A 20,511-nucleotide genomic window follows, 5' to 3' on the forward strand; every position below is an offset into this window, starting at 1 on the left:
TTGATTTTTTAAAAATCAGAGGTTTTCTTAAGCGGTTTCAGAAATATTACGGGTTTAAACCAATGATTTCTCCCAATTTAGGGGTTTCAACCAATAATGTCTGTGAACTTATAAGTTTAAACCATTGATCGGTGAAAATGTAGGTCTTTATCAACATATTTACAAAATCCGTGGGTTTAAACCAATAACTTATTATCAATTGTTGCTCTCAACCATTAATTGTTTAACAATTAGGGGTTTTCTCAACAGATTTTAAGTTTTAAAGCAGATATTTCACCCAAAGTATTGGTTTAAACCATTAATAGTTCAAAACTTAGTGGTTTAAATCAATAACTTCTTACAAACTGTATTTTTAAACCATTGATTTTGCAGAAATTAGGAATTTTCCAATTGATTTTCTAAAAATTTGTGGTTTAAACATTAAAATTAAATTTCTAAGAAACTATTGCTTTAAACCATTGATCTTTGAAAAATTACAACTGATTTTCAATATATTAAGGGTTTTAAAAAGCGATTTCTCACAAATATTGATTTAAACCATTTTTTCCAAAACTTAGTGGTTTAAACCATTAATGTTTCAGAAATTATTGATTTAAACCATTGATCTTTGACAAAAGTGAAGGAGAAAGTCACAATGAGGCCATTTAAAAAAAAAAAAAACCCATTTCAAAAAAATAAAGTCACAGTGAGAGGGGTACCAACCTCTTTTGTGCCGATGGCGGGGAGAGAGAGGACCAGCGAGAGGTAGAGAGAGTGCCGGAGAAGACCGCCGGAGAGAGAGAGAGAGAGAGAGAGAGGTGAGTGGGTGTATACTGTAAAGAGCTTTGGGTTTCTCAAAATTTAAAATACAACAGCTGAAAGTAATCATCATACCCTAAAATTTGATTTGATAGGAGGAGAGAGAGAGGGAGAGAGAAAAACGTATCTAAGGGTATTCTCGTCAAAATACTCTGGATTGGTCATTTCCAAGTCTCCCCCATTGACAGGTGATTGTCATATCAAAGCCCTTATTTTTTTTGTCATTCTCTCAAAATAAAATAAAAAATTAATGCTTTATCCAAAGACGTGGGCCATGTTACTTTTTTCTGTCCGCGTATTTCGTCGGGCATACCCGCTATATTATTAAATAAATCTAACCAATTGGAAATGGACATCTATGTCTTTAGAAAGCCACAGAATATTTGAATACAAATACGGAGAAAAAAGAGTCTACGCTCAAAACTAGAACAATTAAAAAATGGTCTCTCCTTGCGTGCCTTCAAATCTTCAGATCTGATCTCTTTCGATCTCCCCCCTTTCATTCAACGTATCCCATTCCCCGAATTCCCTCTGCTTCAATGAAGTCTTTTCTTCCCCATTTTCTTTCTCAGGTCAATTTCTATTACTAGCCCATAAAAAAAAAAAAGTTCTATTATTCTCTCAAGATATCCTTCTATTCCAAACTCTTTCTTCAAGTCCAGATCTCGATCAATTTTCTTTAGTAACAATATCTCTTTCTTCAACTTGATCTCTCTTGTGAAACTTCTTGCTCTAAAGATCTGCTGATTTTCAGAGCTTTTGCTTTCAGAATATTTCTAGCACAGGTACATATGGCTCAGATTCTGCTCCACGGAACACTTCATGTCACGATCTTCGAGGCGAATTCACTAAGGCATCCTAACAGAGCTTCTGGAGGTGCTCCCAAATTCATCCGGAAAGTAAGTGAATTGAAAGGTTTGGAAAAAAAATGAAGCAATATATTGTTTTGTGTTTTTTCCTTTTCCACTTTAATTTGGATTTGTGTTTTTTCAGTGATATATCATTTCCCTTTTTTTTTAATTAAGCGGTTTGGATCATCCTATACTTTTTAATAAAGTGAGGAGTGCGGCAGTGATATAGCATTTCCTTTTCTTTTATTTTATTTTATTACAGTTTATGTAAAATTAGTTTGACAGGGAAAAGTTTGAAACGTCTGTGTTTGGTTGCTCCAAAAATTAGGAAAATCAAAGTAAAAGGACATATTTTCCTTTTCCTTGCATTGTATGGTTGCTATTTGCTATTCACATGACAGTTCTTGTCGGCTGTAACTGTAGATTTTCCTAATGCTGGTTTTCACTGTCTTACTTTCCTCTCAAATAGGCAGGGGAATGGAAAGTAAAAGAAATTCCTTTTTGAAAATAAGGGAAAACGGCAAAATTTGGTTTTCCATGATTTGTATCAGTAATTACCCTTAAGTAAAATTTTTTTATAATTCTTTGTTATTTCGTGAATATCGATCATGTAAAGAATTTCTTTTTTCTTTTCTTTGTTTTTTCTTTTTTGAATTTCGCTGAACGATTTGTATCTCTTTGTGTTTCTCCTGTGTTCTTGGTTGTGTTGAATTAAGACAGTACATGCTGGGCATTTTAGATTTATTGCTATGCATAAAATTTGCTGATAAACTCAGTAACTCATTCTAGCCGACTCTATTTGGCTAGGATCCAAGTTCTGAGTCAGAAAAAAGACATAAAATGAAATGCCCAAGGTCATATTTACATTTTTAATATTTCGATTATATTATACAATTAGTTATATTTTTGTTGACTTGGGGTTGGAAAAGTCGATCTTGGAATTTGGTATACCAATTAGTCCAAGTTTTTGAACGTTGATCTATAAAGTTTAGAGTTGAAAAATGATTTTTCTGATTCATTATGAGTTTATGAAGTTACTATTGTTTCTCTTTTTGTGCTTATTAATTATATTATTTTGATTATGCTTATGAAAATTGTAAAATTTACAAGTATATTAGAATGCTCAGAAATATATCATGTTTAAGATTTCATTGGGAACTTCCAATATCGACCTGAAAGTGTATCCACTTAGAGAAGAGTTCTGAAGTGGTGTCATGTATGATACCTCTGTTTCTTTCTTCTTTTTTAACTTTCTTTTCTTATTTATCTTTGCTCGTAATGCTGGCAGTTTACAGAACTGTTTAAACTCTCTGCAGGGAATTTAACCGGGTAGAACTCACCCCTAAAAGCTAGCCGTTAGAGGGAGGGTGCCCATTCCCTTATTCCCCATCCCCATCCATTTCACTTTTCCGATGTGGGACTATTTGCTTTTGCATGGAACCCAAACAATCTCCCCCTCCACGATGAAGCAATGTGGCAATCTTGCCCCTCCACGCGGTGGCAACGTGGGAACCACGAGATCCTACACCGGGGTTTCCGAGATCTTCCCCAAGGGACAGTCACGCACTCACACCCTCTGAGGCAAACCGGGGTTACCACGGCCCTGGGCTCTGATACCATTTGTAGGGAATTTTAACCGGGTAGAACTCACCCCTAAAAGCTAGCCGTTAGAGGGAGGGTGCCCATTCCCTTATAACCCATCCCCGTCCATTTCACTTATCCGATGTGGGACTATTTGCTTTTGTGTGGAACCCCACTCTCAATGTACAATAACTTTTTATATGAAACCATTATTAATTGTGAAAGAAATGAAAAAAAGCAGCAATTTTTTCCCGGAGGCCATCCTTGTTAAGTATTTTAATTCTGAAAATCCATTAAGGGCCCGTTTGGATGCCGAAAAGATTTTGATTTGGAATTCTCACATTTGCAGCCCTTTTTGCGTTAACATTTGGATCCGGATCAAATCCTTGAATTTCCAATTCAGCCACTGACAGTGAAAAAAATCAGATTTCCAAATAAGCTGTGGAGATAAGTAATTGGAAATCCACAGATGTGGCAGTTTCCTTCACCCTCTTGGCTCCTCAACCTCTCCCCTACAGCACGAAGTACCCCCTTCCCTCTGTCTCCCTCAACATGAGCTGTCAGATCTATTCATTTTGTACCCAAAACTCAATTCCAAATCCAAATACAAAATATGAGGTATCCAAACGGGCCCTAAATGAACTTCATTACTTTAGTTGTGTTTTCAAAGTGAAAGTGCCAAAATGCTGAGAAACAATGAGAAAAACTTTTTGCGGTTTGTTGAAAGCTTTAGAATTTCACTATGCTTAATCATTTCTTGTAAAAGCATATTTAATGAAGAATTTTGTCTACTTCTCTACCTGTATTTGAAAAGTTGTAAGGTTTCTAGTAGGTTCTATCTTAGTAGTAATCTTCTCCATCATTTTATTATCCATCTCTTATAACAGTCTTTTTTCATGCTTTTCTATACAGTCATTCATTCATCCATCCTTTTTTTTTTTGAAAATGATAGGCTTTTTTTATCAATCACCGACCGAGATTGTCAAAGTTCAGAGAAAAACCATAGAGGCAAGCCATCCAATCATACATCTCCTCAAAAAGATAATCAAACCTTACGGGTTTTGTTTAGCCACCTAATTACGATCATAGAGTCTCCTTCTACTATTGCATATTCCATCCGGTCTCTAGCAAGCAACTTCAATCGTTGATGAACCGCTTTCACTTCCGCCTCCGTGGCATCTGCGGTCCCAATGATGAAAGACCACAACACCTCTCCAAGGGAGTTTCTCAAAACACCACCAATACCTGCCGGTCCTGGATTGCCAAGGGAGTCATTCATCAATTTATACTCCCATCTTCACACAAGAAAGACTTGTTTAAGATCACTGTTTGAAAATGTAGACTTGGACATGGAGTCTCCATTATCCTAGGCGAGTTGATTTGACTGATTCAACTTTAGACATGACATTTGACATTGAAATTGAATTATCCGGTGACATGTATGACTTCACCTAGCCAAACAAGAGATTACGCAGATGAATCAAAATATTTTTTTCGTCAACTCCCTTGAGTTGAATAAATATGCCATCGACTTCACTAAGTAGAATGGGTTTGTAATTGACTGGGCTGAGTTTTTCAGATTGTCACTTACATTGAAGTGTTAAAATTAGGTTGACTCTACCAAGTCAATATATAGCAAATAATTTTCAATCATTGATTCAGATGGCAGAAAGCTTAAATTGTTTTTGCATGTAATTCAGAATAGTTAGGATCTTAGGGAGTGTACATTTTTCAATTTTACATTCATTTATAATAAATATCTGACCATCCTGGCCCTGATATATTGTCTTCTTATCTTACTGAGCATACTCATCCTTTTTTCCATGTATCCCTTCCCTTGATTACCTAGGCACCAAAGGGCTAGTTGTATAGGGACACTTGGGAAAATTGACAACTTATTAATAAGAAAACTGATAATAGGTCAGGATATTTAGTAATACGAGAACTATATATCTTTAGTATCTATGCCTATATAATGCCACTATACTTGTACATTAAATAAATAGCATTTAAATGTTTACTATGCGATATAGAAGTAGGAAAATGACTCATATTCCATTGTCATATGGCCATTGACCGTCACAATAATCTAACCCATATGCATGTATTGGTGGAGTTATACACTCTCAAGATTATGTTTCGATCTTCTGAAGAGATTTGAAATAAACAACAAAAAGGAACAACCCCAGCATAAGCAAGGCTAATGTACCACGATTCTACGATTGACACTCTGATACCAAAAATGATAATGCTTTTACTAGAAAACAAGGTTCAAGAGTCGATGGGTTGCTTTTGATTTAAATTTCAACTAATATATTCTGATGTGGAAATACCTAACCTAGGGTCGATTTGGATGTACGCAATATAGAAATAGAAGGAAAGGAAACCAGATTACCATTTTTTTCACTTTCCTTTTCCACTTTCTTTGAGAGGAAAGCCAAACAGTAAAAAATGGTTTTCATTCGAAAAGTTTATAGCTGACAAGGACTGTCATACAAATAGTAAATGGCAACCAAACAATACTAGGAAAGGAAACTATGTCGTTCGATTTCCTTATTTGTGGTGCAACCAAATGGACTCCTAAGAAATAGATTACTGCAGGAAAATTATAGCAATTTTGTTGGTGGGAACTGTGGCTGATGGAGATTTAAGATCAAAATTAGTGATGCTTCATGGCGCGTAATAGCTTTCCTTAAGACAATATTCGCCCCCACGAGTAGTGTGCAACAGGGATACACGAATTGCCTCCAAGATACAATGAAGCCTTGTAGGAATGTCCTACAAATGTTTGACGACACTTTGCATGAGCGGAATCAACCCAAAACGCCATTTAAGAATTACAAGCCTTAGAGAAATTCACTAAAATTGTTTCTGCAGTCAAACAATTTTTAGTGTACTGTTTTCATAAAACTCGATCTTTTCAAAACAAGAGAGTAAACAGGAAAAGTAGGGGATTTCATAAGAGAAAAATCCAGCAATAACTCTCTACAAAAAGACAGATTTTCTGCTCTTTTTATAGAGCCATAGATGTCTTTTCATTAAGGGAAACATCCCTCAAAGACATCTCTTGGATTGGTTTGAATAATAATCATTCGATCGCACCTCTTTGCGATTTAAAGGTTTTGGATAATCCACAAGGTGTCTCTTGTGTTTGAAAATCATCCATGATTGTTGGGAAGCAAAAGACATGAAAAGTTGAAAAAAGGAAGTGAAAAGCCATGTCTATTTTCTCCCAACAGATAGATTTTCGAAAATCCGCGGTCGACCAGACTACCGAGGTCGTCCGCTGACATGTTTCTGTCTCTTTATTTTTTCTCGATCCAAATAACCGCGGTCGACTGGCCATACCTTTCTGGAAATCACATATATTTCCAGGTTCCAATCTGTGGTCGCCTGGGAACCCCTGGTCGATCGGCCCTGTCTGAAAATCTGTTTTAATTTTCTCTTCCTTTTGATAAAAACACTTCAAATATTTTAACTTTACCCAAAACATTTTGAAAATTTCCAACAATCCCCCACCATTTTCAAAATCAAAGAAAGTTTTCTCATCAGGCTTGGAAACCTTACGCATAAATGAAGGTATCTCACGATTTGAACATTCACTTAGTGAAAACACATCAAAGTTAGCCAGAATTGCATAGTAGAGGTATCTTTGAACTAGCTATTCTATTCGGCTAAACGAACATATCTCACACATAAGTTTTCATCTCATTAGGCAGTTTATAAGAGCCGACACGTGTATTGGATTTGTGTTCTTATCTCGGTTTCATGAGCGCTCTAGAGACTATCCAAGTCTCATAGGAAGCGGCACCACTTCCACACTCACATAGGTAGGCTTAAGAGTGCCCCTGTAACTATAGCACCCTAACATCCTGTTACAAGTCTATTCAGAGCCAATTGCTCATCCTCCTCGATTACACATTACAGGTACCAAGCACTTCCTTTGGATGATATTTACATAATATTATAGTGGTTGCAATCACTCCGAATGATGTACTTGGGCTCAATGAACTGAAGACCTGATGTTTCTTCAAGCGTTGAGTCGAGTTTCCATCATTGGTGATCATTGGTTAATGGCTTTAACCCATCCCTTTATGGCATTTAGCCACCATCCATCTCACGAGATCTTTTAACCAAACTTTGGTTTGAATTTATATATCATCCGTTACTTCACCGTCTGTGAGTAACTGCTTTACATAACCACCTTAAGTCATATATATCCTGACTTACCACTTGGTTATAGGCCTTCAATAGTGCAAGAACCTACTACTGAAATTTAAACAACATTGGCTTATTTAAAACTAGAATTTCCTTAGCTAATTTGCCTCGTCATCCTAAAAGCCCAATGCATTGAATTCTGGCGCCATAGAATCAATTATGCATCCTTGCTTTTAGAGGCCCGGGAGATATACCCCCACCATGAGTGCATATCATTCACTCATTCATGTGTATTCAGTTATCTAACTGGCATTTCATATCCTTTTATCATTACAGGATACCAACTATAGACATTTCTATAGTTCTTTTCAGCCATTAGAAAATCTCAAAATCCATACATGTTAATGTACTTGACCTGAACTTTGTAAACATACATTGAGCAAATTATACAATGACTTGCATATCTTATTTCTAGACTAGAAATAACTAAAAAACTTGAAGTCATTCAATATATATTTATATATACTTTGCCATCAAGATTACCATTCAAGATACTATCTCAACCATCCATTTAATAACTATGGTTATTAGAGATTATGAACATGGTTGTTAATTTAAGCAATCAAAGCCCAATTGACAAAACAATTTATCTTGGCTTCATTTTTAAATCTTTTGCAATCATCTTGCTTCAGATTATTTATTTACTTATATCTCTTGATCTTGGTTTTGATCATTTTAAAGATCCACTTATAGCAAAAGAACTTCCATAACAGAGTCTACTTCATTACTATATCCATTCTACAATAGAATCTAGATACATAAATTCCTCTTTATAACCTTGAGGATTAGACTCTACTCTCAGATTTATCATGATGGAAGTTTAAGATTATTTAGTTTTTCCTACTAAAGAAACTATGAAAACAAGATCATATTATCTTTTATTTCCTTATTATTATTCACTGGGTATCTCTTCTTTATACCGTTGTAATGATTTTAGAATGGATTAAATCTTACAACTTTTGGACATAGGAGAATTTAATCTCAAAAAATTACAACCCAAAGGTCTACAACTTTGTGACCTCACATAGAACATCAAATTCTAGTTCTTAAGGATGTAGACTTTCATATCTACAAATATGCACTTAATACCCTTCCTTCCTAACTTTTTCTTGTATTTGGGAATTTGAAATTAACCTTCTTATAATTTCTTCCTTTAAGATCACCTAAGAAAAGTTTAACTTTCTTCCAAATCTGATAAGGATATACAAGATGTGTTTAGAGTTTGGTAAAACTTACCCACTAGCTAGGATTTCTGTTAATATCCTATTCATTAGTTTTGCTTCATTACTTCATCTAAGTATATTATAAGTCAAAACTTATTTCACATATTTCAACAGAATCAAGAAAGTGGTAATGTCCCTAATATTATGCATAAGATACTTTATTTTAATTTCATTTTGATTTTCTAAAAGTTTTGACTAAAACTCATCTTTATAATATAGAAAAGATGCATATACCAAACTTAGGTAACTTATCATGATTTTTCATATACTTTATTAAAGACCATCATATGCATATCACCATGAATAGATTAAATATTCATTTTGAAAATAATTTATACTTTAGAAAGTATAAAAACATGCATTTTCTAATGATAACCATGTTTCATTCTGTGATATCATATTTGAAGTTTTCAAACGATATCAAGATTAAACATGCAACATATCATTCTTAATCATGACATAACACTTCATACTAACAAGTATGTGAATTTACTTGTATAACATCAACAATTTACAGCCGTTTATTCTCAAACTATCCTTAAAAGATATTTCCAAACCATCCTTGAAAAATATCACTTGTTTTTATTTAAAACAAGTTTATTCCCACTTTATCAAAAGTGTCACTAAAGACTACTATATCTTTATTTTCAAACAAACAACTTAAATCAGAAATATCAAGGAATTTTCTTAGAATAAATCTATTCTAAACATCTCTTATCCTTTGACCACAAGGAAAACCAAGCCATACATGTTCTTATCAAGAACACTTACATGTCTGTTTCTCTTTCCCAATTTCCAACCAAGGAATAATAGGTTATAACATTAACTATATCATACATGGATAACATTCACTTTTCTCAATTATTATGTCCTAATGACATTTCAAATTGAAAGTGAACATTTTCATATGCCTTACATATATCTTCACATAAATTTCCCTCTTAACAAGAATTACATCTTTAAACAAGAAAGTGTTATTTATACCCTTTCTTACTTATTCACCAATTAACCGTGTATACGATGGTAAGAGTTTATACTCTACTTTCTCTAATAATTGACATTCAAGTCAATTTTCCTAAGAGATTCAACCATCTTAGAGGTAAAAGTTTTACACTCTACTTCTCTCTAAGTATTGACATAAAGTCAATTTTTTAAGAGAATTAAACCTCCTTGAAACACGTACTATTGTGAGTCATTTCAATATGGTGGATTTCTTTCTTGTAAGAGAAATAAGAAGACATCATAAGGCATATAGAATTAAACATAATTCTCTATGCTTAACTTAATCAAATCAAACATGATTTATAATCCGAAGAACATACCTTATGTAACAAGTCCAACGAAAGTACCATACCATTGTATCCAATTCATCATCTTGTCTTCTTGAAAACATGCCTTCAAGATCTTCACAATATTGTCTTAAGATTGTTGGTGGGAACTGTGGCTGATGGAGATTTAAGATCAAAATCAGTGATGCTTCAAGGCGTGTAATCGCTTTCCTTAAGACAATATTCACCCCCACCAGTAGTGTGCAACAGGGATCCGCGAATTGCCTCCAAGATACAATGAAGCCTTGTAGGAATGTCCTACAAATGTTTGACGACGCTTTGCACAAGCGGAATCAAACCCAAAACGCCCTTTAAGAATTACAAGCCTTAGAGAAATTCACTAAAACTATTTCTGCAGTAAAACAGTTTTTAGTCATAAAACTCAATCTTTTCAAAACAAGAGAGTAAACAAGAAAAGTAGGGGATTTCATAAGAAAAAAATCCAGCAATAACTCTCTACAAAAAGACAGATTTTCTGCTCTTTTTATAGAGCCATAGATGTCTTTTCATTAAGGGAAACATCCCTTCAAGACATCTCTTGGATTGGTTTGAATAATAACCATTCGATCGCACATCTTTGCAATTTAAAGGTTTTGGATCATCCACAAAGTGTCTCTTGTGTTTGAAAATCATCCATGACCGTTGGGAAGCAAAAGACATGAAGAAAAGTTGAAAAAATGAAGTGAAAAGCCATGTCTATTTTCTCTCAACGGATAGATTTTTCGAACATCCGCGGTCGCCCGCCAACATGTTTCTATCTCTTTATTTTTTCTCAATCCAAATAACCGCGGTCGACCGGCCATACCTTTCTGGAAATCACATATATTTCCAGGTTCCAATCCGCGGTCGCCCTGGAACCCCCGGTCGACCGTTCCTCTCTGAAAATTTGTTTTAATTTTCTCTTCCTTTTGACTTAACTCAAAACATTTTGAAAATTTCCAACAAATTTACCTTCAATTGTAAGCAAATCCAAGAAGGTATATTTTTAAGTAGAAAACTGATCGGACCCTTGTAGATTACACCGTACGACTGATCTATCAACAAAAATATCACAGAAAACAAATGGGGATTTTGAATGGAGGATCTCTTCTTTAGAACAGACACACGAACTGAAATCTTGACTTATCTACATCTCTTAGCATATGGCGATAAGGATTGAGGGGAAAAAAATGAAAGCCAACAAGTCTCTAGAGGAAGTTGCCAATTGCAATGTGTTTCTCTTTACTATATTAAGTCCAACTATCCTTTGTTGTTTAGGACGGTAGAGAATGTAGATAGTTGAGTCTAAGTCCATTTAGTAAGTTTGAGTTCTAGTAAAATATAAGTAATAGGAGTTTGTTTAGAATGGGAAGTTATAGCTTATTTATAAGCCTACATACAAGGGCTGTTGGCACGATTTTTAAATAAATCTCCCTTTCTTTCTTCTTGAGAAAATCATGATTTTATCTTCTGTGTTACGGATTCGAAAAGCACCCTTTGTGGATTGCATGGCTACTGGATCGGAGGTCGACAGTGTTCAACCCCTTGTTCTTCACGCTTCCGGCTAAGCCAAATCTGTTCTCAATACCTTCTCTTTTTTATTAAAAAACTCATAAAAATTTCCTTCTAAAAACTCAGATAGTTACATATACATAAAACCCTTATTTCTGTGTAATAGAATCCTAATAGGACTAGAACTGCTTATTACTGTATATCAAAAAAAAAAAAAAAATGCTTATTACTGTTCGTGAAACTGTTTTCATGAACAGTAACTGATGATCCGCCAAAATAAAACTTGAAATATAAATCATAACTAAGCTGTTGCATTGATGGTCCGCATTAAAATAAAATAGACAACTAAACATAATAAACTTCGAAGTAGCATTTGAAACTGCGCCCAAATTGCGTCGACTGTGTTCGAACTTACAGCTGATTTGAAAAGGCTTTGAAGTAGACTGCATCAAGGTGATTCCTCTCTCTCTCTCTCTCTCTCTCTCTCTCTCTCTCTCTCTCTCTCTCTCTCTCTCTCTCTCTCTCTCTCTCTCTCTCTCTCTCTCTCTCTCTCTCACACACACACACACACGCACACACACACACACACACGCGCGCGCGCGCTCACATACACACACACACAAACGGCAGCTTCTCCCGTCTTTCTTGGCTCTTTTCTATGTCCCAACCCTCAGTCACAAACAGTCTCTTCTTTCCTTGTGTATATTTTAATAACTTTAGAATGCTCTCACATGTTGTTCTTCTTCCCCAACCTCCATGTGAGGTTGTAATAAATCAATGACCTCCATCTATTTCCGTTTCCCCATTATTTAAGAGGAAACATGAGTTTTCTTTTCCCTTGTGTGGTATGTTATGGTTGCCTACAGATCTAGATGGTTACCTATTCCTAGGACGCCAAAGTGACCTAGGCCTAGATGTCAGCCCCCTTCGCAGCATCTTACTGCCTAAATGCTTTGGCTAATGCCTGTGACGATTATGTTATTGAAAGCCCTTGATGGCTCAAATATACATAAAATGGGGAAGATACATGCAAATTCTCATTCAATTGCTTTGGAGTTTGTGTGAATTTTCTCAAATAAAGTTTTCTTGAATTTCGTTTTGGTACCTAGAATCTTTTTCCTGCACTTCATAAGGTATCGATAATTGGAACAGATTTGGTGGTTGATATCCATGATTTGATTGCCAGAACTTTCCATCTTTAACTCTGGTTACCTCTGTTCTGAAATCCATTCTTTTTCTTATGAAAATCATTTTGTTTTAATTGCTTTTGTTATACTTTCTTTACTCTGGGTCTTGATTTTTTCTTTCTACTGGAAATTTGGAGACCCCAACTGTATCAAAGAGAAGGTTTGTGAATGGTTTCTCCTGGATCAAGAGAGTTTCATTTTGCCGCCCTAAGGTTTTCGTATCTTTAAGGACCAAATTGAATGGCTTCCTCTGTTTCTTTCTTCTAATACTCTTCCTGTACTCACACTTGGATTTTAATTTTTGTTTATCACCTGAAAATTCTTTTTATAGCTTGTGGAAGGCATTGAGGAGACTGTTGGTTTTGGCAAAGGAACTACTAAAGTCTATGCGACTATCGACCTACAAAAAGCTAGAGTTGGACGGACCCGACGCATTGATAATGAACCTGTTAACCCCCGATGGTATGAGTCCTTTCACATCTATTGTGCTCATATGGTCGCTGATGTTATCTTTAGTGTTAAAGATGCTAATCCGATCGGAGCGTCTCTAATCGGAAGAGCATATGTTCCTGTTGAGGAACTACTAAATGGAGCGGAAGTGGATAGGTGGGTGGATATATGCAATGATAACCGTAAGCCTATAAGTGGAGGTGCTAAGATACATGTGAAACTACAATACTTCGATGTTAGCCAAGACCGTAATTGGGCGCGAGGTATAAGGAGCCCTAAATTCCCTGGTGTCCCTTACACATTCTTCACGCAGAGACAGGGATGCAAACTCTCACTGTACCAAGATTCCCACGTACCCGACAACTTTATCCCCAAAATCCCTCTGGCTGGTGGGAAGTATTATGAGCCCCATAGGTGCTGGGAGGATATCTTTGATGCTATTACTAATGCGAAACACTTGATTTACATTACTGGATGGTCCGTATACACTGAGATCACTTTGATCAGGGACTCAAAGAGACAAAAGCCAGGAGGAGATGAGACTCTTGGAGAGCTTCTCAAGAGGAAGGCTAGCGAAGGCGTTAGAGTTCTCATGCTTGTGTGGGATGACAGAACCTCTGTTGGCTTATTGAAAAAGGATGGACTGATGGCCACCCATGACGAAGAAACTGGAAATTATTTCCGTGGCACAGATGTGAACTGTGTTTTGTGCCCGCGTAACCCTGACGATGGAGGGAGCATAGTTCAAGACTTGGAGATCTCTACCATGTTCACTCACCATCAGAAAATTGTGGTGGTGGACAGTGACCTGCCTAGCCAAGGATCACAACAGAGGAGGATTGTGAGTTTTGTGGGGGGAATTGATCTTTGCGATGGACGATATGATACACAGTTCCACTCTCTTTTCAGGACCTTGGACACGGCCCACCACGCCGATTTCCATCAGCCCAACTTTACTGGTGCTTCAATCAAGAAAGGTGGCCCACGAGAACCCTGGCATGACATCCATTGCCGATTAGAAGGGCCCATTGCTTGGGATGTCTTGTTCAACTTTGAGCAGAGATGGAGAAAGCAAGGGGGGAAAGATCTCCTTATTCAGCTTAGAGATCTTGCTGATATCATAATCCCCCCCTCTCCTGTTATGTACCCAGATGACAGAGAAACATGGAATGTTCAGTTATTTCGATCAATTGATGGAGGAGCGGCTTTTGGATTCCCCGAGACACCTGAGGATGCGGCTAGAGCGGGACTTGTTAGTGGAAAGGATAACATAATTGATCGTAGCATTCAAGATGCGTATATAAATGCCATACGCCGAGCGAAGGATTTTATCTACATTGAAAACCAATATTTCCTTGGTAGTTGTTTTGGGTGGAAAGCGGATGACATCAAGGTTGAAGATATCGGTGCGTTGCACCTTATTCCGAAGGAACTTTCTTTAAAAATTGTCAGCAAAATTGAGGCAGGCGAACGGTTCACAGTCTACGTCGTGGTTCCAATGTGGCCAGAGGGGATACCAGAGACTGGCTCTGTGCAGGCAATCTTAGATTGGCAGAGAAGGACAATGGATATGATGTATACTGACATTGCTCAGGCCCTCCATGCAAAGGGGCTGGAGGCAAACCCTAAGGAATATTTGACGTTTTTCTGTCTTGGGAATCGGGAGACGAAGAGGAGTGGGGAGTATGAACCTCAGGAGAAACCAGAGCCAGATACAGATTATATAAGAACTCAGCAGGCCCGGCGGTTTATGATCTACGTTCATGCCAAGATGATGATAGGTACGCAATTTGCTTTGACATTGAAATTTGGAATATAAGACTCAGAAATATGCCTTTTAATTTCTGAATTTGATTTTTGCCATGTCATTAAAACTTGATGATTTTATGAGAAGTCATCCAAGTAGAATTAGAGTTTGGACTTAACCACTGGCCATGAGCAAATCCAGTCAACTTGGTTGTGTTCCAATAAGATCGGCTTGTTTTTGGACATTGATTACATGTTTACAACTGAGTAGGTTCTTCTAAGTTCTCTTGGAAATCATACTATTTTTAGGCTACTGATATTGGTACTATCATGTTTTGATAATTGCACAAACTCTGCTTGTCTTTCCTTTATTAATTGGACTATAAGAGCTTTTTGGGAACTGTAATAGCCTTTGACAGATGTTTATATAATAAAAGACGAGTTAGTTCAATTATCAAAAACATGGTACTGCCAATATCAGTAGCCTATTTTTAATTTTGCTTCTCTTTTGAAGCAGATTGTTGAAGTTGCCTATTAAAAGTTCTGCTTCTTATTGCGTATCAATTATGTGAACTCAATTTATTGATGCTCATGAAAATGCTTTTCATCTAGATTTTTCGTCAATGCCCAAAAACTGGTTCATCAAGTGTAGGCGAAGGCAGCCTGATTGAACTCAATTTATTGATGCTCATGAAAATGCTTTTCATCTAGATTTTTCGTCAATGCCCCAAAAACTGGTTCATCAAGTGGAGGCGTAGGCAACCTGATTTAGCCTGATTGTTTTAAATTTTCTTTATTATTGTTTTTAATAAAAGTCACTTGGTTTGTCATTGACTTGTTAGAAATCTGAAGTATATTTAGTGATCTGAGGGTTATTTTTATATTATACAAATAGATACGTTATAGATCATGTTCTGTTAAGAGAACATCAATTTACTCTGAATGTTTCCAGAACAATCAATTATTCCGAAGTCTCTTTCTACTAAAAATATTATTTGTTCTAAAAGATTTCAGCTCAGCTATACTTTTTCTGTCTTTTGTTCTAAATATTATGTATCCCACCTTTATTGTATCATTATGATTTTGTGTCGAATATCTTAGGACTATTTTCTGTCGAATATCTTACCACTCCTACTAACAGTCAGCTCAATTAAATTCTCAAAATTTAGGATCTAGGAGCACATGGTGTAGCCTGATTATAATGTTCTTAACAGGACCCCAAGTCCTAATCCAGTTGTATAAACTTGGCGAGTTCTTCGCCGCTTGTTCAAGTCCATCGATGTTAATTATTAGTCACAATCTCTCATTTTATCTGGAAATCTGAATTTTGATGCAGTGGATGATGAATACATAATCATTGGATCGGCAAACATTAACCAGAGGTCGATGGATGGTGCCCGGGACTCCGAGATAGCCATGGGAGCATACCAACCATATCACCTGGCAGCTGGGCAGCCAGCAAGAGGACAAATCCACGGCTTTCGATTGGCATTGTGGTATGAGCACCTTGGCATGCTCGACGATTCCTTTGTCCAGCCACAGAGTGTGGACTGTGTCCAAAAGGTAAACAAGATTGCAGACAAGTATTGGGACCTGTATTCAAGCGAGACACTGGATCGCGACCTTCCTGGCCACCTCCTCAGTTACCCAATTGGAGTTACGAGCGAAGGACATGTCACGGAGTTGCCAGGAATGGAGTTCTTCCCAGACACCAAGGCTCGTGTTCTCGGTGCCAAATCTGAATACCTGCCGCCGATCCTCACCACTTAAGAATACAGCTATAGTATGTACTATCTAGTTTTACTCATCCTTGCTACATCTCCTTTTTACTGTAGCAGTAGGGGTAAAGCTGTTAGGGAATAAATCACTTCTATGTAACTGCTGAAAGTTCTGAGACTCTGGTGAAAAATAGGCCTGCTTCTTTAGACGCAGCCCAAATCAGGTGAGTGTTTATTGTATTGTGAGGTTGTGATTCTGACTACATAAATATGGATTTATCTGCGTTTGGATTAGCAATCCAGGTTTTTGTTGGGCAAAGGAGAAAAACTGCGATTTGTTTCCAATGCTCCGCTAATATTTCCGAGACAGTTTGTTTCAATAACCACCACTAGTATTTCTGCTACATAACTTGCATTGCCTCCATAACTTCCATTGCCACCACCTACTGGGATTCAACAGTTCCTATAATCGTTTCATTGCTGTTTTACTTTATTCTGAAATGGCCGATTCGCTCTGATTGTGTCAATAAGAAAGGAATACGCCTTATCTACTACTGCACTCTCGTTGGCTGCGAGAGCAACAATGAAAGCATGCCCAGGCACCCCAGCAGCAGGAATAACAACTAAAACCTCTATTTAAACCCCTCTCATAAAGGTTGTCTTTCTATGTTACGTTCATAAAATAGATTCCTCAATGAGGAAGCGTTTTCTGTGTCCTCGAGCTGTGGTGTCTCACAAGGCACTGCTCAAGAGGAAGGAGATAGATAATCTCATATGGGAGATTGCACCAAGATAAAGGGGAACATGAAAAAAAATCTCTGCTGCCTTTTCTATTATTGATAAGTGCTTAAATATAACTACCAAATACGAGTCGTATATAACTCCTAAAAGATAGCAACAACCCTAGAAAATAGCCTCTATTGACTTTATTTACAAAGATAAACCTTATCCTACCAAACTGAAAAGATCCTACCAATAAAAAATAACTGATTTATTTAATACCAAAAAATACGTAACATTCTATCTCACTTTACCCCCACCTGCAAGTACCTTCTCTCTTGGTGGAAGGAAGTAACCCTCATATCTCTCGGTAATCATCATTATCACAGCACCGCCGTATAAATAAATCACATCCAGAAGTCTGATGCTTTTAGTTTTTCTTCTATGCAGTTGGACCTGTTGGGGTAAAAAATCAGCACCCAATCGGGGCCGGACACATGATGCCAAGAGATAAGGATCGGCTAGAGGCAGGGAGGTGATTTCACACCTCGTCTAGTCACCATAAACACCGAACCCTAAGGCCACATTTTGATACCTCATGTGTTTGTATTTGGATTTGGATACAAAATACATCAATCATCCCGTGCTCATGTTGTACGAGGGAGGGAGGGAGGAACGTCTGGCTCCTACAGCAGCAAGGTCGAGGAGCAGCAAGGGTGAAGGGAATTGCCACAAATATTGATTTTCAGATAATGTCTTGCAGATCAGATTTGAAAATCAAATTTTTTTGAAAAAGCAAATTAGCTTGTTTTCAAATTGGAGCTTCTAATTGTGGCTAGTTTCCATTGTTTTTAAGAATTTTCTAGAAACTTTGGATTCTGTGTAAGGAAATTGAAAACTCTATAAATACAAGACATATGGCTGGAGTTTTCATGAGCTCTTCCATAATTCCATGTGCTGGAAATTGGTAGAGACAACTCAAAGTCTTTCTCTTCTTCTTCTTCGATTCCATTAACTGGTTTTGCCTTTTCTAAGTCAAAGACAAACATCCAACCAAGCTCTATTGATCTAAATACATATTCACATATTATAATTTTATTTAGATCAGATTATAAAGTAAACAGAGAGTTGTTTACAAAAAGTAAACAAAGAGCTGTTTACAACATCCTTTGTACAACAAAGGAATCCATCGATTCAACTTGCGGTTTCGCGTCAATTAGATCGTCGGCGAATTTTCTAGGAGTAGATCAAGCAGACGAGTTCTTCTCTACAGCAACTTAAAGAGATTTATATTTGTGTTTATTAAATCACATTAAAATCAATTAGTCCATAGGAATCTTGGGTTTCAGCAAAATTTTTGTTCTACACGGTTTATTCTTCAGCAACATGTAGCGATTTTGCTCGGGGTTTTTCAACCAATCTAATAATAGGTCGAATAACATTCTCATTATATCTCCAATTCATGTCAAATCTACTGAGAAGTGCTTTCCATTCTTCAAAGCTCTGAGAAGCGTGAAGGAATTCCAGTGGATAGAAGAATGCCAAGAATCCTTCGAATATCTCAAGGAATACCTCGGCTTGTTGCCTCTTCCTCACAAAGCCAGAGCCTAAAGAAGAAGGGAATCCCGAGAAGCCAATCATTACATTAGCAAAGTATAGCATGACGCCGATACGAGATACCAGAAAATCAAGAAGTCGGCTTATGTCGTAGTAATCGTAGCTCAGAACCTGAGACTTTACTTCTAAGCCCACATCGTCAACGTATTGACCGACTAGTCACTTAGTAAGATCCTTAAGAAGCTAGACACATCTGGGTGGTTGGTCAACTGGTCGGTGGAGATTGGAGAGTTCGACATCCACTACAAACCTTCACCGGTAATAAAATGTCAGGTCTTATCCGATTTCATTGTAGAGTGCAACATCTAATGAGAAGTGTTCGTTGAGCACCACCTTTTAAAGGGGATATGTACAATGTTTGAACAGGGTCCATGTTAAACCTAGATAATGAGGGTCCACCTTTTAAAAATACGTTCCACTGATTGGACGGTTCGGGTGAAAAATACGTTCTATTGATCGGACTGTTCGGGGTCCATGTTAAACCTCGATAATGAGGGTCATCATAATGAATGGCCCATCATATACGTCCACGTGTAATATAACTAGTGTGTTTAAAAGATGCAGAGAATATAAAAACAGAAGAAAACCAAAGGTGGTGATAAATTCACCCCCTTCTAGGATGAATTCACCCCTTATTATTCAAAAGGGACTGTACATCCTCCACCATAGGATGATCCAAATCGTCCAATTGATGGGCCAGAACGTAAATAGGTTGTGCCCCACAAATCATTTACATAGGATGATCCCAACCATCCAATCTATAGAAGTTTCCATAATGTGAGTCCCTCTTTAGATCGGAGGGTTAGAATCATCCTATGGAAATGGTTTTTGGCGCACAACCTATTTACTGTTAGTGATTTTGGATTTTAAAAATCATTTATTTTGCATGTTTTAGTGTTTTGGAAAATATTTTATCAAAAGCGTTTGGGAAAAAGAAAATGTTTTCTTGGAAAGATTTGCTTTTACAAAAGGATGTAGGTGTAGTTGAAAAGATAATCCCGTACCGGATGAGAGAAAAGAAAGAAAAGGGCTTATAAAGCACTACACTTTTCTATTACTTGTTTGATTGCACATTGGGTTGAACCCATGGTTGGACCCGCGGGACGGTGCAACGCACCATTCGCACACGCGCGCGCGCGGCGTGGGCAATGGGCTATAGGGCGCATAGTGGCGCTTTATTGGCGCTTTTTTAGGCACACTTTGCGTGGGCAATGGGCTATAGATCTATAGTTAAAGTCCCTAAACCTAAGTTAAGGAAATTAGGTGAAAAGGGTATTGAGTGTATCTTTTTGGGATATGCTAGTCACAGTAAGGCCTATAGGTTCTTAGTTATAGAACCTAATGATTTCATAGATGTCAATACCATAATTGAGTCTAGAGATGCCATTTTCTATGAAAATATGTTCACTTCAATTCCTAAAGAAATTGAACCTACAACTTCTGTAGATCATCCTTTAGAATCACAAACAGAAGTTGATGAACCTAGTGTACAACCTAGTAAAATAAGAAGAAGTTTTCAAAAGATAGAAGGGATAGGAGTTTTGACCCTGACTTTGTAACCTACCTGGTAGAAGGGACAAGAG

At 37.0% G+C, this 20,511-nt stretch overlaps 1 protein-coding gene across 1 annotated transcript; it reads left to right on the forward strand.

Moving 5' to 3' along the window:
* Positions 1-1,192: 1,192 nt before the first annotated feature.
* On the forward strand, positions 1,193-16,936 carry LOC143854249 (phospholipase D alpha 1). Its single transcript, XM_077364124.1, has 4 exons — positions 1,193-1,370; positions 1,568-1,697; positions 13,009-14,908; positions 16,210-16,936. The coding sequence occupies exons 2-4, from the start codon at positions 1,590-1,592 to the stop codon at positions 16,641-16,643; spliced, it is 2,442 nt and encodes an 813-aa protein (XP_077220239.1). The 5' UTR covers positions 1,193-1,370; positions 1,568-1,589; the 3' UTR covers positions 16,644-16,936.
* The last annotated feature ends 3,575 nt before the right edge of the window (positions 16,937-20,511 follow it).

This window comes from Tasmannia lanceolata, unplaced genomic scaffold (assembly GCF_043159265.1).
Source record: "Tasmannia lanceolata isolate RefF3 unplaced genomic scaffold, GAP_Taslan_0.1 ptg000003l, whole genome shotgun sequence".
NCBI lineage: Eukaryota > Viridiplantae > Streptophyta > Magnoliopsida > Canellales > Winteraceae > Tasmannia > Tasmannia lanceolata.

What these genes read in the sequence shown, in the direction of transcription:
- LOC143854249 (XM_077364124.1), top strand. Translation starts at nt 1,590, where the DNA reads ATGGCTCAGATTCTGCTCCACGGAACACTTCATGTCACGATCTTCGAG. An exon ending in CTCCCAAATTCATCCGGAAA is followed by an intron (nt 1,698 to 13,008) that starts GTAAGTGAATTG and finishes TTCTTTTTATAG; the next exon opens with CTTGTGGAAGGCATTGAGGA. An exon ending in TCATGCCAAGATGATGATAG is followed by an intron (nt 14,909 to 16,209) that starts GTACGCAATTTG and finishes ATTTTGATGCAG; the next exon opens with TGGATGATGAATACATAATC.